Below are 25,711 nucleotides of genomic sequence, written 5' to 3' on the forward strand. Positions count from 1 at the left end.
AAATTAGGGACGGCTAGCGTAGATAGCCTTCGTGTAGCTTTGCACGAAATTCAAAACAAACAAACTTTAAAAAAAACCCCGAATATGTACAATATATATATTTATATATAAGAGCTACATACTTAACTGTGAAAAAATATTTTACTGAAAATATTTTATTGAAATATTTTAAAACGTATGTTTTACAAACCAGTATGGTTATTAGTTTGTCTTACCTCTAACGCATTAATGCTATTTGCGAAATTTTTTTGTTCTTTTTCCTGAATAAACCCGGAATGCAGCTAAGAAAAAAAAATGCATAGACCTAACTTATATATTTTCGTAGTATCATTCCATTATATATTTGGACGACAGCGCCATTGCATCTTGTTTTAACTATACGACGATCGACGCAGCTTTGCAAATTGCATGGACCACTCGTTATCTATAATATTATACGTAAGCATTTCTTAAGTTATTATCGACACGATAGTACTTAACGCTGGAGCATAGTTCCTGCTTTAGAAATTACTACTCTTTTTATATGAGATGAAAAAGGTATCCAAAAACAGCTTGAGTTTACAGGATTTCTCATCGTCTACTTAATTGAACACCTCTGTAATATAGGTATGCATTATTTATATAGTAATTGTACACTTTCGCAATAGCGCGAACTTGTACATGAAACACCTTGTGTGACAGAGAGGAATCGGCTTTTTTACCATTTGATTATTCATATAAAAAACAAACTTGGTGTAGCTGGTTATAGAGCAAAATGAAACGAATTACTGGGGATTGAAAACTAAATATTGTATAGGAGGAGGTAACTGAAGAACCATTATCCATGTAGCGCATATCGAGAATATAAATATACCTTAAACAGAGTAAATAAAGGAGCTATCTCATCTGTAAAGACATTTTTTTGTATATTTATTTTTGATATTTCACACGGAGGATAGCAACAAAATTTTAAAAATATTAGAAACTACATATCTGAATATTTTCTGAATAAGTGACTCTTCAGTGACATTCCGTTGAAGAGGAATAACAAAAAAAGGTCAGTTCTTCCTAAACCTATATAGGCCTAGGCTTTAATTTTAAACCTCATACCCGATATCTTCTGGACATTATAACCAACTTTGCGCAGGCGTGAATTCAACATTCAAAAGTCACAAAGAATAAGCTATAAAACTAGGAATCAGAACCTATCCAAATCTTATAGACATTTAAAACAGTATTTCAGTTGTAATACTTCTGAATTGTACTTCTGATACTTTAGTTCCCCATAGTCTTTTCTTCTGTATTTTATCAACAGTGATAAGACTTGTAAATATTTTGACTCAATCACTGTAGTTCTCTTTATATAACAATTATGCATCTGTGCCTTCGAAATTAACTTTATAGCCAAAATCGTAGGTAGAATTACAACAACAGATTGAAGTGCGAGTTGGGAGAAAAATTGTGAGAGAACATCTTGTTAGCTTGTGCTAGTCTGGATGTAATCGATTGTTTCCGTTGTTTCTTCCCTGAAACGTTCGGTTAACAATTAAGCGAAAGAAAAGGCAATGATTAACGCTTGTGGCTTTGCACATCGCCGCACAAAAGATAGTGGTTTTATTTCTATTCTTCCTGTAGTCCAATAGCAAAATAAGTATCTTCTTGTAGCGATCCTTTCTAAAATAGCATTTAAAATGACTGTTTACAGAACAGAGACTCTAACATCATATAAAGATATACAATATGTTTGTTTATGTTATGTATACAAGACCTTATACTGTTTCACAGACTGTCTTTTATTTCGGGATGAATCTTTGGAAGGTATGTTTTTATTTCCTTACAAACAGTTTGCGTGGGTGTGTGGCTAAGGTGTTCCGTCCACCGATACCATAATCTTATTTAAGGGTTTTTAATAAAGAAGGCGACCAAAGTGAATAAGTTTTAGAATACTTCCGTTTCCGTTATCAGAAATAAAAGTGAATTTTTTCATAATTGTTTGTAGAACTGTAAAACAATCATTTATTAAATATTCGTTATACGCCTAATGTAAAATCTAATGTTTAAACGCTTAGAAACAATAAGACATTAATTGAGAACTATAAGGTATCATAAAAGAGTAATCTAATTTGTATTTCATATTAATGGCAAAGCTACTGAGGCTATATGCTTCCGTTCCTAATTCAAAATTACTGATTAGAGGGAAAACAGCAATCTACCACCCACCATACACACAGAGATTTGTTGTCACTCCTATAACGCAACTATAACTTTAATTCCTGGGAATATTTTGTGGTTACTTAAACCTAGCTTAGCTTCGAAATTTAAATCTCTACTACTGGATCATCCACACTTACAGTAATAGTTTGATTTGTTTGGATTTCCCGCAAAGCTACACGAGGGCTATCTGCGCTAGCAGAGATAGACTAGAGGGAAGACAGCTAGTCAACACAACCAACTCTTGGGCTAGAAAAAATATATATATTTCATTTGTTGTTGTAATGATTGCCGAGTATCAATGTAAAATGTATCCTAAAGATTAAAAATTTGAAAAACTACCTTCATCAGGCTTACAATAAAATGGTTAACAGAAAACTGCTATTTAAATGAAGTTATTAATATATATATTATAGATAAGAGCTTTAGACTCGTCAACTTCATATGGACTTTATTATTTTTATAATTATTAATACGAGCACACGGTAAACGTAAAATGATCGGACTATGAAATGAAACAAAATAATAAAAAGAAACTCAGCATAACTAGAGCTATCTTTAGCGCAGTCTTCTACAAATTTTACACCAGTAAAATAAATAAATAAATATACTTACATTTATATGATCGGCCCGGCATGGCAATCGCGGGTTCGAATCCCCATCACACCAAACATGCTCGCCCTTTCAGCCGTGGGGTCGTTATCTATACGGACGGTCAATCCCACTATTCGTTGGTAAGAGAGTAGCCCAAGAGTTGGTCTTACACTGCTAAATTAAGGGACGGCTAGCGCAGATAGTCCTCGAGTAGCTTTGCGCGAAATTCATACCAAACAAATATTTATATGGTTACACATCAATAGCAAATACAATACTTTAAAGAAAAAAACAAATACTGCCACATAAATGATAAAATTATTTGCGCTTATTTATTAATTTTGAAATTAAATTTATTTACGTTTACTATAATTTTGTAATGAACTTCAAATTTTATCCATCATTATTCTTTCGTATGAATAATAGTTATAATCCTTTTATGGTTGTCTTTTAGTCTCACTTTTCATATTATGATATGTATGGTAGCATATGTTAGTCATTCGTGTTGTAATATAACACCGTACTTGCTTGAATGAATGACAGTTACAAAAATTAGGACTCAAACTATAGAAATGGACTTTTAAATTGAGGAGAAATATTGATTTCGATAACAGAATTTCGCGATTTGAAGTATTTCATTCATTAAAGGGAAACAAAGTCTATTAATGAAGACAAAACTGGATGTATTCATTAGTTGAATATATAATTGAAAAGAGAGGGAATAATTACTCCATATGCCTGCATACATATATTAATTTATATGTCTTATTCATCCATTAAAAATTATTATTTGTTTTTATAATCTTTATATGAATGTGGCGTCTTTGGTGATACTACCTATCGCGCAGATAGCTCCCGTCTTGCTGTGCGCGAAATTCAAACAAACAATTTGATACTACCTATCAACGAATTGCTTTTCCTTCATGTTCTTTCCGTTTCCGTGCCCTATGAAATAAAGTACTCTTTGTTTAGAGAAAAATAATAATAATACTGTCATTTCCACTACACAACATGAGAGTGAACCATTGTTATGGTGTGAACGCCTTTTACAAACTTATGACAAATATGAGTAATTGTAATCACGCTTCGCTAGATTGTAAATGGCGTTCACACCATAACAGTTGTTTTTGTAACAAATAACTTATATAAATAGTGTTCCAACCACTACTGTGTTCAATGTATCCAAGCCGGCCTGAAGATCTCTGGATTGAACAAAACGCGTTGTTGGCAATGGATATGACGAATACAGTAGGTTGAAATATTATTATTATATATATGTATATATATATATACTCATTTAATTCTTCAAATCCATACATTAAGAATGTAGTGTAAAAAACATAATAAGCCTTACAGAATGTCTTATGGCATATATTATTAATGTTTGCTTGTATTTAAGAACAAAGCTACACAATCGGCTGTCTGTGTGCTGCCCACCACGGGTATCGAAACTCGGATTCTAGCGTTGTAAGTCCGTTGTGCCACTGGGGGGGACTGAAATACTGAATTTTAAAACTTACAACTAGCTTTCTCTTACTATTTTTCTCCGCCCCCTCTCCAGTGGCACAGCGGTATGTCTGCGGACTTACAACGCTAGAATCCGGGTTTCGATACCCGTGGCGGGCAGAGCACAGATAGCCCAATGTGTAGCTTTGTGCTTAACTTCAAAGAAACAAGCAATGAAAATTCTGAATATATTTTGCGATTATATTTTATTTTATAAAAGCCAAGTTAAAAGATATTATTATAATTAAATCCTGATCAAACAAAGTAACTATAAAGATGCAAACTTTACTTAATAAGCATAATAGCTAATTTACTGTAATTATCTAAATAAGATTATACAATTTTATAAAACAAAACCTTCTTATGACTAGAATACATTGATTTCGCAGATATTTTCGGCCATAAATAGTTAATTTGAGAACTAGCGAATTCGGAGTTTACTAAATAGTAGTTACTTTTGCGCATATAAGTTTATGTAAAAATCCATGTGTTAATTATTCCAAAAGGATGCCCCCCCCCCAATGGCACAGCAGTGTGTCTGCGGGTTTACAACGCTAGAAACCGTCTTTCGGTACCCGTGGTGGGCAGACCACAGATAGCTCATTGTGTAGCTTTGTGCTTAACTTCAAAAACAAACAATCCAAAAGGAAGTTATTGGTGTAATATGCTCCCAAATTCAAATTTGCCCATGTGGTTTACCAGTAGGTTGTTTTGGAAACAATCAGGAATTCTTCCTTGATATATGAGATATATTTTCTGATATGTACTGAAGTAGAAAAAGATGCTTTAATCGCAATCTGTCGTTTTTGTGAGCCCGTGAATAACCGTAGTTCCACAAAGTTTATGTCTTCACTAAGCGCATAGAAATTAATGAACTAAAGAGACAAAAACACATTACAAAACTAATGACACTCTCAAATTTTGCTCAACGCCCGAAATAAAAGCATTTTCATGTAGCACATAAAAGTTGGTACTATATTTCCCCTTTGCAAGATCAATAAATCCTCTAAATTACCACAAAAGATGTATTCGGTAGACAGAAAATATCTTAATGTTATATTTCAGGTTTTTAATGCTAGGTTACATTACATAATGTATAGTTATGGATATCAGTAGAATAATATTATATATTATAATATATAATATGATTATGTTAATATCACTAATTATTCATAATTTTATTCTCATTTAAAAAATAATATGCATAAACTTGCATAGTTTTTCTTCATTAAATTTAATTGATCAATAATTATTATAAAGGAAGATTTGCATATGTGTTTTTCTTATGTTTATGTGAATTATTATTCTTATTAAAATTATCTTTGTCATTTCTCCTGAGGCTGTGATGTTGCGCAAGTTTTATATATTCAGACAAATATGTCCTTTCTGATTAATCTACAAGACGTTAGGTTATAATTCGTGTTATTATAAACTCTCCTATACAATTATAAATTTAGAAAAGATATATATAAATATTGTAGTTTAAATCCGGAATTTCAAGGGTCTCTATTCCTTTGTCAAACTTGTAAGTTTTACTATATAATTTCTGATACAATATTACAAATTTTGTAATAGAATATTTTGATTTCGAACTGAGTTTTGGGAAATCATTATTTGGAACATTTTAAACGAGTGTTTCGTCTTATACACTATATGCAATATAATTATATGGTATATTGTTCAACGAATGTTTTAGATGACAAGAAATGAAAACATTTTTCAACTTCATAATGATAGCATAACAGTCTTCAAAAACTGACTATGCTTTACATCTCTATTGCGTTTCGGAACTAAGTTATGTATTTATACTATTAGCTTCACATCTCTATTGCGTTTCGGAACTAAGTTATGTATTTATATTATTAGCTTCACATCTCTATTGCGTTTCGTAACTAAGTTATGTATTTACACTATTATATTCATGGTATCAAGTGCTCCTTTGTGTGATAAATATCAAATTTTAATAGGATATCTATCTGTATCATATAGTGATGGAATTTCGGCTGTAATCAAGCAAATATATTCAGTTAAGCATAATACTAAATATTATCCAGCTATTTTAAATTATTTTGAAAATATTAAAAACATTCGATTCCATTAGTAGATTAAACAAAAAACATTGAGCACATATTAATATACAAATTATTGAACTTCAGTATATTAATATCCTTAGAATATATTTTGTCATAAAAACTTCAATTTTGAAATAGATATAAAAATCTTTATCAGAAGGTTTATAATTTTCGCTCCCTATAAATTACACCTGGTGGCGTAGCGATACGTCTAAGGCCTTATAACGCTAAGAATCGGGTTTCTAAACCGGAAGTAAGCATAGTACGGATAACCAATTATGCAGCTTTGTGCTTAACTATAAGCAAACAAAACACTATAGTTTTTAGATTAAAACTTTTTTTTCTAAGATCAAATTTCCATGTCTCGAGGTGGGTCTGATATACAAACTTACGAAGCTAAATGCCCAGATTCGATACCTCGCGGTGGACAGATCGCAGATAGCTTTTTGTGTAGCTTTACGCTAAAAATCAACAACAAAATTTAAATATATAACAGTGAGTAATATAATCTGCAATCTCACAATATACGAACAACATATCTCTTTAACATTAAAATATTTCATCTACAGCTTCTTCAAGCTCACTTATGTCCATTTATTTACATTTTTTACTATTTGATTTGAATGCTACCACAAGCTCAATATATTTTAAGATTTTAAATTGTTTAGGATATGAGATAAAGATTTACTTTTTCAAAAACAAAAATAAAAAATACTGAAAAATAAAACTAAGTTAAAAAAATGGAGTTTTGTAATAATGCAAACAGAAGTTATCACTAATCTTTCTTCAATTGAAATTAAACTGGGTCGTAAGTAGGCAGATGTAAATATGTCTACTCAACAAGGTGTAGACATGGCCAGGTCGACGAATGGAAGGGATTCATTCTGTAGTTCTTTCAAGATTAGTCCAATTCTTTCTGATAAATGCTTCAACATTCTCAGATAATGAGGTTTTAGCTTCTATTAGTCTGCGGCCTTAGCAGCTGTTACTTCCCTGGGCTTTAGATTATTGTTGATGCTTCCTTACTTTGTAGCTTGAGCATTCGGCCAATCAGGTGCGTATTTTACACAAAAAAAAGAAGCCAAACCAGTTCACGGTTACTTGATGTAATTTCACTGTATGTAAGTGTACTGACTTGAGAAATTGAATCGTGATCAACGGAGTCACATTAATGAGATTAGTGAATCAGTTTATAAAGGAAAAATTCTAATATGTCCAGCTGTGCGTCAAAACTAAATATTTCTTATACATAGTATAAGGAATAAAATGAGCAAATTAGTTTTTATGTGCTAAAACGTATACACGTTTTAATGTTAAATCTTTACAAAAAATAGCATGTTCATTCAAACAATATCATAATGCTTTGTAAGGAAATATGTTGAACAATGTTTCAAATCTCTTGTGATTAAAGTGTAAATTTTGCGAAAGGGTGGAATAGAAGAACGGGATTAATCCGATAACATCGATCTTATAATAAATACTTTCAATCATATAAGTTATTTGAACATTAAAGGACGCTCTTTTACACACATTTATTTCATTTTAAAATAACGGTTGAAAGATGACTAATCTCAAATAATATGAGAATTGGGCTTGCAATCCAGCAGCTGAATGAACATTTGTTAATATGAGAATAGAACTTCTAATCCAGCAGCTGAATGAGCATTTGTTAATATGGGAATAGAACTTGTAATCCAGCAGATGGATGAACATTTGTTCATATTGCGGCCCCATCACCAAATTTAGCTGACCATACTTTCTAAACTTCTGAGTTAAAGAATATTGAAATCTGCCTTGAACATCGCCTTGAATGTTTTAAAAAGGCAGAATAAGATCCCTCCCTTATCCACATTATTCCTATATGTTTCAACATTTAATATGTTTTCGATCTTAAACATTACATTCGAATTATCTTATTTTAGTACAGAATGTCCTCTTCTTGTTGTCAATAATTGTCTTGATATTTTCTATGCTTAAGTGCACCTCTCCCCTCCCCTAGAGCTTTGCACTCCAGTCCTATATCAAAACCATAAACACTTATGGCAATATACATTCCCTTTCGTTATTTTTGTTACTGTAGTTCTATTTCTATATTTTCTAGTGTCGGGTTTGTGGTTTGTAACAGTATAAAGGTTGGTGGATGTCAGGTAGTTAGACTAATAGAGAACCAGCATTAAAGCTAAAAGTAACAATTTCGATATTAGATAGACCAACAACATCAGTAATGGTCCAGCCCACTAACTGATAATTATGTTTGACGTGTCAAAAAATAACAGTCGAGAAGTTAATATGGTCTTAAAACAATATTTAGTATGTATGCCACTCACCTTAAATCTATCACGATTGATTAAAAAAATTAATCAAACTATAACGACGGGAAAAGTGGTACAACTCAGGTATTAGTCTATTATCCAGAAATAAAAAGCTGAAGAAACTGTTGAAATTTATCTGAACCCAAGTACTCTAAAGAATCGTAAAAGTCTTGGATCTGGAAGTTCAAAAAATTGTTTAGTATTTTTATCTAATGGCACACAAAGTTAAAGTAATACAATTCAATTAAACTAAAATAGTGGCCAAGGTTTTGAATATGGTTGTGACTCAGATTCTGTATACATTTACTTGTGCAAATAATTTGGAAAGACATTATTTTCAAATGAACAATAACTTCACAAGTTCCTTTGAAAAGGAATATCAAGGAGACAAAGATCCCGATTCTGTATTATCCCTCGTGAAAATTATGTTACATTTTCCTAATATGCGAGACCAATCAGACAGAGAACAAGAACACAAAACATCTTATTATTACAATATTATATTGATTTGACTAACAATATGTGTATTCCCGTTACATGGAAGTTTATGTCGTATGTCCATCTCAGTTGTACAGTAAATTATTCACTAGAGGAACCATTGATAGCATAGATCATGACCTGAGTTCAAAATAAGCACGTGCCTCATTCCAATACATTGATGTTTCACTGGTGCACCATGCTACTAAAGCGATTGAAGAATCAGAACATGGTATTGGAACACTAGATCCTACAACTCAAGTCCATTTATGTACTTCCAGTTGAATACACCAATGCACCTTCCTCTGCCTTATTACAGAAATGCTCTAGGGATTTCTGATCCACTCAAACCTAATTATGAGCCCTGGAAGAAGTAGATAACGTAAAACAAGCATGAAGAATATGTGGATCCTCTTCTCTAGAAGGAAAACCCAAAACAAAGATAACGTGGTATTATGGGCTGCACACTATGTAGATTGTTTACATACTGTACCTAGAAACCTAACACCGATTGTTATGTTACTTCTATTTACAGACTATTTTAATTTTGGGCAATGATGTTACTCGGCATGTATGTTACTTTTAGAGTTGTAAATCTCTTCAATCCAGCTCAGATACCTGTTTGATAATGGATCAACCTTTATTTCACCATGGGAAACAGATACAGTGGAACTGACTGGATGCTCATAGTGAGAAGAAGACAATTTCCATACTGAGGGGTCTTCAGATTGGATCTTCTGCCTAAAACTTGTTGGTGACTGCTTACACAAAGTGGATCAGTATCTCGCATTATCCAAACAAACCTCACTTCTTTTAGAAATGCAGATGGAATGTTAAACGTGGCCCACATCACAATAGCATATTATGTATACTAAATGTATGATGTTAGTACGTAAATCTCACAAAAGTGTTAATAAAACGTTTACTTTGAACATATAACAGAAGATGAACAGCTTCTTGAGGTAATATAATGGTGCAAGTCTTAAGCAGATGAATTTCCCCTGTTTCACTACTGGCAATCACCCTTGAACTGAAAATGTTTGTTATGCAATTGAATTTGTTCGTTCTTTGTTTTAGTCATATTTTATTTACCTGAATCTTGTTACACCGGACCATCTTATGTCATGTTTTGTGTGTGTGTGTTTTCATGAATCACATCAAATTCTTATGTTGGGTACCAGTAAACATGAGGAATATAGTGAAGCTTCAGAGGAAACATCTTGAAAGTCATCAATAGTTCATAAAGGGAAAGTTTATAGTACAAAATATTGAATGTATTCCCTTATTCATTGCAACTGATCAAGTCGGCGAACAATTAAATGAGCAATCTTTTAAGTATTCAAAACAAACATATTCCTTACAGAAAGAAACGGTTGGCTGCAAGTAAAAACCAGGTTGACTCAGAAAGAGTAAAAAGGATAAATTTAAAGAAAAGCATCACAAATTTAAGAAATTTAAATGGACTGGTTCGTCGGGGATTTAGAATATTACAGAATATCAAGAAAGTTGGTCAAAGAGGAAATTAGAATATCAAAAAGAATGAATTGATAAAAAGGTTGGCTGAAAATGTAAAAATTAATAATAAGGATTTATTTAAATTAATTAAGGGTAAATAAAATGTTAGAATGTGGATAGGACCTTTGAGGGATGATAAAGAAAGGCCCATATCTGATGATTATAAGATGGCTGGGTTATTAAATCCTGTTTTTCTTCAGTTTCTACTAATAAGCGATATCTTCATCTTCAACAGTTGATAGATGGAAACAAGATCGAACAAGATTCTGAGCTCGTTAAGAAAAAAGTATGAATTTTAAAGAACGATAAGTCTCCAGGGCCAGATAATATTTCCCCAAGGATTTTGAAGGAGGTTAAGGATTAGATAAGTGAGCCACTTACTGCTTGAATAGTGGGCAGGTGCCAGAAGATTATAAGTTATCTAATGTTACTTTTCAAGAGAGGTAATTGCCCCAGTAAGTATAGACCTATTATACTTACATCATTTGTGGGAGAAGTTTGGAAAGTCTGATAAAAGATGCTTTGCAAAGTCATTTAACAAAGTTGAGAATTTTATTTCATAGGCAACATGATTTCACTAAGGGAAAATTTTGTTTTAGAAATATTTTGACATTCTTTGAAAAGGCTACTGCTTATGTAAATAAAAGTAAAAGCGTAGATTTGGCATTTCTGGGTTTTCACAAAGCATCTGACAAGGTGCCACATAAAAGGCTTGTAAAAATTATATTTACAGTTATGCAGGATAGTTTAGCAAATTGCAAATAGGATGGCTGAATGAAATAAAACAGAGGGTTGTTATAAATGGAGTTCAATCAAACTGGATTAATGTCACAATTGAGGTACACCAGGGCTCAGTCTTAAGACCTTTGCTCTTTCTGATTTACATCAATGACATAGATGAAGGGATCGTCAATAAATTACTTACATTTTATGGGGCTAGGCATGGCCAGGTGGTTAGGGAGTTCGACTTGCAATTTGCGGGTTGCGGGTTCAAATCCGCGTTCCACCAAACATGTTGGCCCTTTCAAATGTGGTGGCGTTATAATGTGACGGTTAAACCCACTATTCGTTGATAAAAGAGTTGGTTAAACATGACTAGCTGCTTTCCCTCTAGTTTTACACTGCTCAATTAGGGACGACTAGCGCAGATAGTCCTCATGTAGCTTTGTGCGAAATTCAAAACAAACAAGCAATTAAGTTCTTGGGTGTTGCTAGCTGTGAGGAGGATGGCTTTTAATTATAATAAATGTAAGATAATGCTTGTGGGTTATCATAATTTGAATTATAAGTATAATTTGGAGGGAATAATTTTAAGAGTGCTATGAGGGAAATAGATCTTGGTGTGGTGGTTGATCAGTCTCTTAAACCATCCATGCAGTGTGCTGTTGCTAGTGGTAGGACAAATGGGATTTTAGTTTGTATCTACAGAAATATTGAATACTAGTCTAAGGTGGTTATAATTTCATTTTATAAGTCGCTGGTTAGAACAAATGTGAAGTATTGTATTTAGTCTTGGGCTTTTTACCTTAGGAAGAACATTGGATTGTTGGAAAAGGTTCAGAGGAGGGCAACTAGAATAGTGCCTGTGATGGAGGGGTTGTCATATGAAATTGTTTTCTCCTAATAAAAAAAGAAGAGATAGAGGAGATCTGGTTGAGGTGTTTAAGATTATTAAGGGAATTAATGGTGTTGATGCATCATATTTTTTCATACTTAATGGTGAGAATGGTAGGACTAAGGAACACAAATATAATTTTTGGCAGGGTATGAGTCATCTTCAGTTAAGACAGTTATATTTTGTTAACAGGTTAGTTGGACTTTTGAATGGGTTGCTTTCAGATGTTGGGTAGACAGTAAATTTAAATGAGAACGCTTGATAACACTTTAAATGGTAAGGGCTGAATTTGAGGGTTTCTTAATAGTGTTGGTTTCGTTTACATTTGGGACATACTGGATGAACCAACAAGTCCCTTGTTGTCCCTAATCATTATGTTATAAAAGGTGAATGAGAAGCCTTAAGTGTTAGAGAAATCCATCATCAGAGTTAGTTAGCTTTATACCTGAATTCTAGAGTGATGTAAAGCTTACCATCCAGCCTAATTGGTACCATAAGGAAGTCCTTGCAAGTCAAACGAGTTTTGATATTGATATGAAACTCTTGATAACTGTTATGGAAATCCTTAGAAATCATATCCTCGAAAATAATGGGGATCTGCGGGTCATGGGCACTAAATCCTTCAGAGAACGGTCTGTGTTTGAATGAATGGGCAAATTAAAGCAAACTGAAATATACCACTACCAGGAATATGTGCAAGGTAGGTTGTATCGACGCCCTTAAAATGTTGCACACACACAATCACAACAAACTACAATTCAGTTTTCATTCTGTTTCATAGGAAATCAACACAAAACATATATAATGAATGTGCACTCTTTTCGTGTAACAGCCGTGGTATATACAATACAGCCAGTTGGTGTCTTTACATTTTCGAAATATGTCAGATAAATTTTGTTGATTCATCTTCTTGGTCAGCTGTTATTGTCACAGACACTGAATGTAGTGTGGGATGTATATATCCCAGGAAGCTTAATACAATCAATCAACATGAGGAAGTCGTGGTATTGGAGAGTACAGACGAGTTATTCCGATAGGAGCTCTTCCACCCAACTAACTTACCTTCCAATGAGTGCTTGTAAACATATTAGACCTGTTTAAGTTTTCAGACACAAAGATAGCTGCCAGTCAAGTGCATGAAAAGTGGGAGTTGTTCACAAGTAATATGTGTTACTGTCAATCTCGCAGCCAATAGTTAATAAGGGGAACGTTGCTGTTCTCTACTCATGCTGAACGTTGTGAGTATGGTAATGATTCATAGTTTTACCTGTAGTAGCTGTTACTGAACTGATATTCCAGAAGTTTGTATAGAATTTAAGAAGAACATATCCTATAAATACATTACTGCACATGAAATTTTTGGAGCACTAAGTTCAGAAATCAAGAACATTGCTAACGTTTCATGCATTAACCGAATGCGACATAACATATGCCTTCTCAGCATTTTTAGGATGTCTGGAGAGTATTTCTAACTACAGCTTTTTGTTTGATGGACTTGTCAGCATTATCGGAAATAGTTACAGAGGAATGATTTTCTGAAGTTAAAAGGATTGTAGTTCCATGAATTATAGAGCTTCCCCATTTAACACAGTGAGCCAAGGTAGGCAGGCGGACAAACATTTAGACTCTTGAAAACAACTATAAACTCAGGATGCCTTGCTGAAGCACATATAAAGGGTTGTATAGCAAGGCGGATGTGCACTCAACCCCGCAGATACCTAGGTCAAGTGATTGGATATGAACGAAGTATGGTTTGAATCTTATAGAATTTATAATATATTAGCTGATATTTCACCGCATTTTATGCGTCTTTCACAATGTGAACAATTTGATTGATTTGGATCCCCTACTTGCTGAACTATTGAAACGTATATGAGACGTATCGAAAACCAAAAACTACGGTAGTTGTCGTCTAAGGATAAAACTTTAAACTGTGAATGGCTGACATTTATAGAGAATACCATGATGACACAAGATGTTAGTACACGATTATAATGTGTTATTCAGGTACACTGATGTCCAGCAGAAAAGCGAAAAGGTTCTGCAAAATGTAGGATCATGAACTGAACATCGACAGCAGAGGAAAAAACAACAGCAAACAAACACACGCCAGTGTACACAGAAACACACATTTTTTTATTAAAACCATAATGTTTTTTTAAAACCAAAACTGGATGGTCTTCTTTATCTGTGTCGTCTAGCTGCTGGGTTTTCAGAAGAGAAAAGTCAAGAGCACCTAAGAGCGAAATCAAGAGTCAAAGAGCTCAAATATCAAGATATTAGGAGCCAAAATCAATCTTAAGCCAAGCAAGTTAGTTGTACAGGTTTGTGCATTCTCTGTTTGAATAGACTATCTTCTTAGAAGACTATAAAGAAACGCGTTTGAGACCTAAAAACAAAGATTACAGTATGTAGCCTTTACCTGCTTGAAAGAATTTGAGATAATCTATTCAATGAGAATGCTAGAACTGCATAGAAATGTAGAAAATATTATGTGAAATATCTGAGTAAAGATATAGTCTATATTAGTTATTGAAGTGTGAAATTCATAATAATTCCAATTATTACAATAACAGCATTTCAATATTTGTTTCTAGTAGTATTGGCATTTAGTGTAATAGATTATCTAACATTGAGAACACCTATCAAAGTTTATGTCAGCACTGATAAAAGAAGTTAATAGCGTACAGTTCACAAGAAACCCTATTTCATTGCCATTTTCTGAGAGTGACAGTTTGTTCTAATAAACATTATAAAATCTAATCGCCATATGTTTGCTGTGTGACAGATATTTCATTAGACTTTTATAATCTTAATAATTGTATCACGAGCAACATTCTCATTCGTACGTAAGCCATTTTTTAAGATTGTTTAGTTTTATATTTGAAACAAATAAGATAAGAGAAAACAAAACATTTTTCCTGTTTTACCCAAAAATATCATGCCTTATATTTAGACACAATTACATTTATTTTCAGGAATGTGTTACTAATTTTCGTTGAAATTGAAAACGTTTAATTCTGCAGTTTTTGATACAGGACTCTCTTCTTTAGCTTCATAGTTAAATTATAGCAAATGAAAATCATCCCTCAATTAATAATAAAAAAATTAATTACTATTTTTCTCCGCCCCCTCTCCAGTGGCACAGCGGTATGTCTGCGGACTTACAACGCTAGAAACTGGGTTTCGATATCCGTGGTTGGCAGAGCATAGATAGCCAATTGTGTAGCTTTGTGCTTAACTTCAAACAAATAAACAATTATTTTCTCCATTTTTCTTTAAAGTCAGTTTCTTTAATATCATCGGTTATAATGTTGAAAATGAGTTTGAATATCATTCTCACTGATTTTTCACTTTGAAGTTTATTTTGTACTGTTAGTTTAGTACAGTTTAGTTTAGGTTTTAAGATATTATCGGGATTATGACTAAAAATGTCGTTAATAGCAGCGAGGAAACCCCCACAGGTGAAGCATTACGTATTGATCATTATGGATTTTGATTTTATTGTGTATTGATGCATGAAACTGTGTATTTCTAATAAATTTGTTATGTAGAATTAGCGTCTTTAATTTATAACTAGCTTTTTAGTTTTCATTTATAAAGTTAGTCGTTAATACCACTTAAGTGCTTTCGAAAGTTTTAGAATATCTATTAAGTACCACAAATCTAAGCAATAATTATGTACCTTCCTTCAGCAGGTTCTGCGATTAAAATTGATGGAATCTTGGGCCAGGAAGTTTCTCTGCCTTGTAGTATTGCGCCACCTACATTCGACGATGATGTAGCGTTGGTGTTGTGGTACAAAGACGAGTCATCAACACCTATATACAGTCTTGATGCTAGGCGAGGAGTTCTTGGACATGGAAGACACTCATCAAGTGATAGCTACGCTACAAGGACTTACTTTAGCACAGTGTCAAAGCCTGCAACGTTGCAATTAACGTCGGTTACAGAACAAGATGAGGGTAGATATACCTGCCGGGTAGACTTCAGGATAGCACGAACCAGATATTCGGAAATTATGTTGACAATTATAGGTATGTCGTCCTCTTCTATGGAGCCTGAAGCACAAAAATGAGCTTCTTGGCATTTATTATTATTATTATTATTATCAGTTTGCGTTTTTCTTTTTTTGTTCCTCAGGTATATTCATTATGATAAGGCTAATGCATTCCTAATTTATTTGAATCATAATGGTATAAAAATATGCATACTGGTGATAGCTTTAGTGATTGTACTAGATGGAGCAGTTTTAGTGACATAAGTCGCTACTACATATACAAAAATATTTATTTTCTTTGTGAAAAGATAATTTAAAAAATAAATATAGACCTAGGTGAATCGTTCTACATAAAGAAACTACTTGAAGTGTTTCTACCTTCAAATTAATTCGGGCTGGACTTGGTCTAGTGGTTAGTGTGCCGGACTATATATCTGAAGGCTCGAGGTTCGCGTCCCATTACCGCACACTCGTACTCTGCAGTTTGGAGCTTTCGGTGCTTTATAAAAGTGACGTTCACATTTATTACTTGACTATAGTATCCCAGAAGTTTCAAATTATAGACTGCTAGAGCAGATAGCCCTTGTGTAACTTTACGTTAAATCTAAACACATAAAATTACTCTGATAAGTTTTTCATTACGACAAATATGTTTGTTTTAGTAAAAAACACAACTCTTTTAAAGTATACATTCTTCTCGTAAACATTATAAATTAAATGCAGAAATACTCTGAGAGCATTTTAATATATCTATTCGTTTTCCTTAAAAAAAGAAGTCCCATATTTCACACTTTTCTTTTAGCTGCTGCTGATTTCCCAAGGAATCTTTGGGCTGACTTATTCTTGACGTTAGCACGTATATATGTGACACGATAATTCTACGTTTTTTTGAAATAAGTAGGGATAGTGCGCTGAAAGATTACTTTTCCCCTAATGAAGTTTCGAGTTAATTGAAACCGTCTGACAATAAAACCACGCGGCCAAGGTAAAACGTACCTGGAATTTTAAGTACGTGTAAAAATATCTTCAAGATCGAGTTATTAGAGAATAATGAGAATGTCCTTTTAGGTGTTTGGGATAGAATATAGTAATAAAACTTGCTAAGAAGTTGAGAAACGTTCCTAAATTTTATACGTTTTTGTTAAATATACTTTCAATACTTTCACGTCTTCTATGTGTGTTATAAAAATGTTAAATAACCTATCATTGCAATATTGTTTTATTGTGGGCTTGTATACCTGTTTAATTGTTCAAACAATCATGTCATACGATTGGAAACTTAAGCTGAAGTGATCTTTTTGAAAGTTCATATGGCCTGGATCACATGATGATGTTTGAGTATTGCCATATATTCAGGGTAACTTGAACGAAACATCAATTATCCTTCACACAAGTACTGTAAACATAAAGAGTAAATCAACAACAACATAATAAATAATAAATTAATAAATTAAAATGTTCACTCACTCCGAGACTGTGCTCCATGTACTTTTCTTTTGCATGTAACGTGAAGAATGAAATCCTGCTTTTAAATTGAAAATTTGTAATGGAAATCTAATAATAATAATAATAAGGTGAGTATGATAAATCTTTAGAAATGATAATGTTAATTATGTTGTTTTCATAAATATACAGCCTTGAGAAGCCAATTTATTAAGCATCGACAAGTTAATTATCTTAAGATTAGTTTATATTAACGTTACTTCGAAAGTAAACATTTTAGAAGTAAGTTTATTATTTGACGGTTTACGTATCTATTCTAAGCTGAATGTCAGAGGACTGTTGTCACACTAATTGAAACTAATGCTAGAATTGAAATATGAACAAATTAATATGACTAGAGAAAGGTTGAATAGGTTTAATCAAATTTCCTAAATTACAGTAATTTAGGTAATTTTAAGCCTTACACAATTCATATGTTGTCAAATTGTATGATTAAGAATTGTTGCATGTTACATCAATAATGTTTAACATTAATTCACCGTGTTTTGTCACTATGAATAATTTTGTTTTACATTGCAGTAACTATGTACATTTCATTAATCTTGTTTCCTTTTACTAAGGCTACCTGTACTAATGTAATATTTAAAACTCAAATTAGTTTTACCATGTCCATCATAATAGCAAATGGCGCTATTATGAATATTTTCCTATCTTTTATGTTTCTTTCACAGATAATTTAGGCAGAGTATTCATGATGAACAAAGGTAGAAAGGAACTGAATTACATTTATATATTAGTCCTCCAAGACTTTCTGTATAAGTGTCACTCTGAACTAAGGATCTGCTGTCTGTTTCACTTTTGTTTTCTTAAAAATTATGTTACTTTGGTTAATATGAATATATTTTAATTGGAATATATCTACAGATCACTAACACCCCACATAACACATTGTTTCTAAAGAATATATTTCATCGTTTTATTCAGTGGAATGTTGGCAATGCTTCGTATGACTAATTTCAGTTGTGTACAGTGACTTACTCTAAATTTCTATTTTATTAATTTTCTATACCTGAGGAAGATAAAAATTTTGATATAATATAATACTACAAAAGGGCTTGAATTTTTGACGAAATGTTGAGTAAGAAAATGTTAATGGAGCGTTCTTCAGTTGAGAAGTTTTACTAAAAAACACATTTCATAAGTATGATCTGCAAGGTATGTTTTATGAAGAGTAACGGCCAGTACCCAGTTAAATTTTTTTTAATTCTTCAACATTTCATCTTACGGTCTTATCAGGAGGTAGACACCCAATGATAGTACAACAAGCCCAGTTTTAACAGAACAAAACAGCTGATGTAATTATGTTGTTTTGTTATGTTAATACTGGGCTTGTGTTATATAGAGTGTCAACCCCTTGATAAAGCCGTAAGGTGAAACGTTGAGAAATTAAATAATTTTTAACTGGGTACTGACCGTTACTCTTCATAAAAATGTTTAAACTGCTATGCGCATTACGCTACCTGAATTCTTTTAGGTGGAAGGGAGTTTAGTCAACAGCAAGCAACGCCAACTCTTTGTTTGGCTAATCTTTTCTGATTGACTCTAAAGTGCGGAGCGTGTTTTTGTGGAAAGTGGTCGCTAACCTTGAATTTTTAGACTCACATAAGGACAAGATAACCACTGGACCATCTAAAAGACAAGATAACCACTGGCCCAACCATCTAAAACAGTGTATGGAATAAAGTAGATTAAGTGTGCCTCGAAAGCTCTTCCCATCTACAATTGAAAAATGTTAAATTGGATAAATTTCTATTAAAATAGAATTAAAAAAGACTCTGAAATGATGTGTTAGCTTTTTTGTTTAGAGTTTGGAAATCAGCAGTGATGAGTACAAACATGAAAGCATGAACTGTAAATTTAAATAGAAATTTTACTACAAAAAGGAGAAAATAATATTGAGGAACAACATTTACTTGACTCTCAAAAATATATGTCATCTCTTATACATAAATTACGACTAAATATTTCCTAAAATATAACTTATCTAAAAAATCAATATTACTTTTTTCACCTTTCAAAAGACAAATGGAATCATAAATGCTCTTATTAATATGAACATTTTCAACTATTTTTCTAGGATATCGACAAGTAAAATGTTTGTGTTTCTTTACAAACACAAAACTATCATTTATTTATCTTCTAATATTAACAAGTGTGTATTCTGATTTATAGTATTAATATAATCATTCACATTAATTTGGTTCAAAGCTAGAGAGTTAACTTTCAATACAATTGAATAGCAATTACAATACACATTCGCATATCCAAACCCCAAAGAAAGGATTGTCAAGTCCTTCTATGTATATATTCGTTAATGAGCAAAATTTTAAGTGTTAATTGGGCTAACTCTGAAGCTATGCCCTATTCTTTGATGCATCTATTTAACCATTGTTCTGTCTTAATGTTAATGTATATGTAATAAAATAAATGATGTTATAATTTTTAATATTAATAAAATGTCACAAAGAGGTCAGTTCCAATTTTTGTCATTTTTCATGAGCGTAAAATATGAAACTTTTTGACAGAGCAAAATTGAAAAAAAAGGGAAATTGTCATCGGATTCTAGACATTAAAGCTAGGGAACTTGAAAATAAGAAAAGATCGCACTCTTTATACGCTCGTGAAAAATGGTGAAAATTGGAAACGATCACTGAGGTACCACATTGAATACCAACGTGGAATCATAAAGTTTTTGGATTACCTACCCTTATACTAAATTTAAAAAATAACAAAATATTACCAGAATATTCATTTATATGTCTTAAGATTTGCTTCCCCTCCCAGTGGCACAGCGGTATTTCTGCGGACTTACAACGCTAGAAACCGGGGTTCGATACTCGTGGTGGGCAGAGCACAGATAGCCCATTGTGTAGCTTTGTGCATAACTTCAAACAAATAAATCTCATCATTTAATTTTGCGAAACTACATCTCAAATATATACGTGTACTTCTCATTCAACGACTGCTATTCAATTATTTATTCTTTCACAAATAGTCGATTTTAAAACTTTCAGATGTACAGTTCCAGATCTTTGTCCCGAATAAAATATGATGAACAAAACATTCATTGAGCAATGTTACTAAAGAGGAGTTTTCTGATATTTATATTGTTATAAAACATGAAACTGAAGGTACATCAGCTATATTTCTCTTAAGGAAGAAGTGTTCATATATATACTTATTTCCGTACTAAAAGGGTCATTTAATGTATTTTTATTAGTGGACGTTAAATTCTTCCTTCTACGCTACAATCATGTAAAGCCTAATTATCTATGTTTCTAAGAAAGCACAATTTTGTATACATGCACATTTCTCTATAATTGAAAGAATGCAACATGTATTAGATCTGAATTTGTAACTGTTTCTGCTACTATGGGAATCAGCAATGTGTGTATGCAACTATATTTCTTACTGTGAAAAGATTATTTGTGGTTAAATGTGTTACTAAGGGAAGAAAATCAATTTCTCAGATAATAAGAAATAATATCCCCGTATACATGAAATAATTTATGTTATTCAAGAAGGATCATCACCGAAGGCAATAGGCTCTCTATGTTTTCATGGAATCCCTACTTAAATGTTTATTTTACCAACTAAATACTGGAAATGACTCATCTACAAATGTATAGTTGTTTTACATATTTAGAATAAATGGACCTTCATGTACACATTCGACTTATTTTCAGACAATGCAAGTCCTATCCCTCATGGATGGTTTATAATTTGTTTTTACCTATCAATTTAAAGTTATTGCTGATCAATAACCAAGTGTTTATCTAGAGAGCCTTTATAATGGGGACCATTAGTAACAGCTATAGCAGCTAGATTGATTTGCCAGAGTAGATGAACGAGATGTATTATAGGAATTGTAAGTCAATGACTGGTTATATAACATTATGTAAATGTTTCCGAAACAAAGCGAGGTGAAAAAAAGCCCATACGATAACCAGTTTTACACTAGAAAAAGTATACGTGTATGTATTACGTCATATCTTCTTGGTGAATATATGATTATATACCACCGTTGCTTTTTACCAGCTATTTGAACTGGATGTATACATACGGTATATTAAAGTTATTTTTTTATGAGTTTATACCTTTATAGATATTATTTTGTTTCTTTGTGGGCACCTTATTATTGTTTATTATTTACTGTTATTATTGTTTATGATTTATTATTATTTACTGTTCCCTCGTATTTAATACTTTACAAATATAATAACCAAAAATTCATTATAAAAAATCATTAACTATCAATAACTTTTTATCAAAGTAAGATGCCTGCATAGACCAGAACTAAAATACACGTATTTGTTATATAAAGTAACTATGTTAAAAACTCACAATTTTTAAAAAACAACGATTATTTTATACACATTCTATAAAAATTTGATTGTTTCAGTCTCCAAATTACTAAAATACAGTAACTTACTCTAAAGGATAAAAAGTGGTAAAAAAAACCTGATGAGACTGGAAAACAATCTCATACATCCTACATGTTTCAACTTATACTACTGCGTCATTCTCAGGAGTGTAATGTTTTGCAAAAATAACACTTATTTATACAATTATCAAATCATCAATTTCCATCAGGTCCATCATCCTTATTCAATAATTTAAATTTACTTTTTTTTACCTTTAATTATCTCAATAGATTCACGTATAATCATACCAATTACATTTCCAGGTTGTGCTAAAATAACAATTTTTTCCCATTGAATTGTGTGATTCGTTACATTAACATGTTCTGCTAAAGGTGAAATAGTAATATTATTATTTTTAACATTTCTTTTGCGTTCATTCAGTCTGAATTTTAAATTTCTTCTAGTTTGTCCTATACAATAATTAAAGAAAAAATAAGAGTTGTATAACTAACACCTTATGAAAAGCAAACTTTAATTCCCAGTAACTTTATTTTACCTAGATTATGTGCCTTGCCTAAAGTTCATAAGATTAGTAATAATTTCAGATCTATTTTGTCCAATATTAAAAGTTCAACTTATAATGTAGCAAAATTTATATCTAAAAATTATCATTTTTAAGAGATAAAAATAAATACACAGTTAAGAATTCGTTTGAATTTGTGGAAAGAATTGAGCATATAATTTTAAAACAAAAAATTATGTTGGTGTCATTTGATGTTATGTCAATGTTCACCAAAGTACCTGTGAAAAAAAGATATTGAATGTTTACCTTTTTTGGATGTTTTAGTGAGTAAAAATAAGGATAAATTGGAAACTACCATTTATCGTAAACCTTTCTCCGTAATCGTTCCGCCACATCAACAATCTTGTCACACTATATCTCAAAAAACCTGTGTTTTTTACTATTATGTGGATAGGATACTAAAATTATGTTGTAAACAGGATAATATATAAATATCAATAATGAGTTATTATTAATTAAGCACATAGCAGTGGAAAGAGGTTTTAATCCAGATGTTGTTGACAGGGCTGTCATAAAACTAAACAACGGGGATAAAAATATCAAGTTAAAACTATTTGCTGAAAAAGTAAAAAAGAATGTTTAGTTCTATCATTTATACCTGGTTTATCTTGTCAAATAATGAAAAATTTAAAAAAAACAAATAAATATTTTTCTGAGATACAAAACGATAAACAAAGTCAGATAAATTCTTAATAAAATAGATTTAATGGACCATTTAGCATATATAAAACATTATATGAATGTAAAAAAGTTTATGTAGGACAAACTAGAAGAAATTTAAAATTCAGACTGAATGAACACAAAAGAAATGTTAAATATAATAATATTACTATTTCACCTTCAGCAGAACATGTTAGTGAAACTAATAATACAATTCAATAGGAAAAAAATTGTCATTTTAGCACAACCTGGAAATTTAATTGATGTGAATATACGTGAGTCTATTGATATAATTAAATGTAGAAAAAAGTAAATTTAAATTATTGAATAAAGATGATGGAGCTGATGGAAATGTTGTCAGTAGATGGCGTGAAATTATTTAATATGTAAAGTGTTGATTCGATAATTGTATAAGTGTTATTTTTGCAAAACATTACACTGCTGAGGATGGCGCAGTAGTATACGTTGAAACATGTAGAGTGTATGAGATTGTTTTACAGTCTAATCGGGTTTTTTACCACTTTTTTATCCTGTACAGTAAGTTATTGTATTTTAGTAATTTGGAGACTAGAAATAATCTCATTTTTATAGAATTGTATATAAAATAATCGTTGTTTTTAAAAATATATAGTTTTATAAAACAAGTGAAAAGAAAATGATAACTTATAATAACTAGAATGCATTGGGCAACATCGCTATCACTAACTATAAAATACTTATTTCCTTTGCCACTCTGTCGAGAGCGCTTTCACGCTCCTTTTTTTAGGTAATACTCAACAATATGCATCGTCGCTTAGCAATAAAACTATTCCCTGATTATTCTTAGGCCAAGTATGTTTAATGCTTTATACACATGTTGATTTATTAGAAAGGTTTGTTTTTATTCTTTATTTTTGATAACTTTGGTGATATAACAGCAAAATAGTTTAATTCAGAATTTTTATGACACTGAGTTGTAGCCAAAAGCAAAATATAATTTACCAAGTAGTGTTTCAGCAAAGTCTTACGTTACGTTTATGTATTAGACCTAACGCTTAAATCAGACTACAAATAGGCCTATTATTAACGTTATAGAGTCAGTGTTTAAAAAGTTTTAAATGGCGAATAAATGTTAATTAATAAATATTAATTTGGTATTTTAACACATATGTTATATACTTAGCTTTAAAACACAACAAAAAATAATTTATTACTACCAAATATATTTTATCCTTTGTACAGTCAAAAGAATTGAAAATTTGTGTCGGAATGTCCGCACTATGTTTTCTACTTCCTGACCTAGAATACAGTGAAAAGGGCTCAAGAGTGATATTTAAGACTCTTTCAGAGTGCGAACGTACTTTTGTTCACGATAACATTTATTTTTTTCTGCGTAGTGTTTGCTATACATATGGTGAGTAAAGAATTACTTCGAGGCTGGTGAAGTAAGTGAAGAGCAGATGCGTTTTGGAGGTACAGACAAATTCTTTTAATTAAATTCTATAATTTAACAATGGTTTTCCATATTTTTATAGTAGATTTTATACTACTTTTATACTAGTTACTGATATTTTTGGTTAGATCAACTTAGGGGAATCCACATACTAGAGTAACGATGCAAAATAATATCCAAAAGTGTATCGCATAATATACTCCAAGGCAGGAGTGCGTTATATCAAAACGATTTTGAATATTGAAAAATATATTGGTTGACAACCACAGCCGATATATAGTCTTGGTAGAGCAGAATGTATCAGGACTGTCGCTGTTATTTTCAGCAGTATATAAGGTTATCTAAGTCACTTATTAGTTAATAACTTTTTATATAGATATTAATTACTAATAAGTTTTTATCCTTCGTTTTTCCTGCTAATTTGCTACTGTCTTCAGATAAATCCTGAAAAGGTCTTTTTCAGTGTTGATAATAGTTGGGATTTGATCTTAAGTCTTCTTGACGGAAGTCTGATGCGTTATCCATTCAAATGGGGTATCTTTATAACTTTAATCAACAACCTTTTTATTTATTTTTACAAAAGGTGTATTCAGGTTTCTCTTGACTTTTGTTTTAAGTTAACTTAGTGTATTATCAGTTAAGTAGACGTAAAAGGCTTCTTTTATCTTTACTTTTCTTGTGTGTGATTCATATCCTATTATTTTAGTATTTTTCCAATTTATCGTGTGGTTTTCTTCTCTGGTATGATGAACTATTGAAGATACATTGGTATTACCTAGTTTTGTATGTTTTTATGATCCTGAATTCTAACTTATTCTGTTCTTTTTGTTTCTCTAATATATTGGTATTGTTATGTACCTGCTTGTTTGTTAATTTCCGGTAGAAATT

General features: G+C 31.7%; 1 protein-coding gene across 1 annotated transcript in view; it reads left to right on the forward strand.

Annotated features, from left to right (window-relative positions):
• Window positions 1-25,711, forward strand: part of LOC106465058 (nephrin-like) — an 80,830-nt gene that overhangs the window by 20,748 nt on the left and 34,371 nt on the right. Inside the window, exon 2 of the mRNA XM_022393383.1 lies at window positions 15,977-16,318. Coding sequence (XP_022249091.1) covers window positions 15,977-16,318 — 342 coding nt within the window. The remainder of the gene's footprint in view (window positions 1-15,976; window positions 16,319-25,711) is intronic.

This window comes from Limulus polyphemus, unplaced genomic scaffold, assembly GCF_000517525.1.
Source record: "Limulus polyphemus unplaced genomic scaffold, Limulus_polyphemus-2.1.2 Scaffold65, whole genome shotgun sequence".
NCBI classification, from domain to species: Eukaryota; Metazoa; Arthropoda; class Merostomata; order Xiphosura; family Limulidae; genus Limulus; species Limulus polyphemus.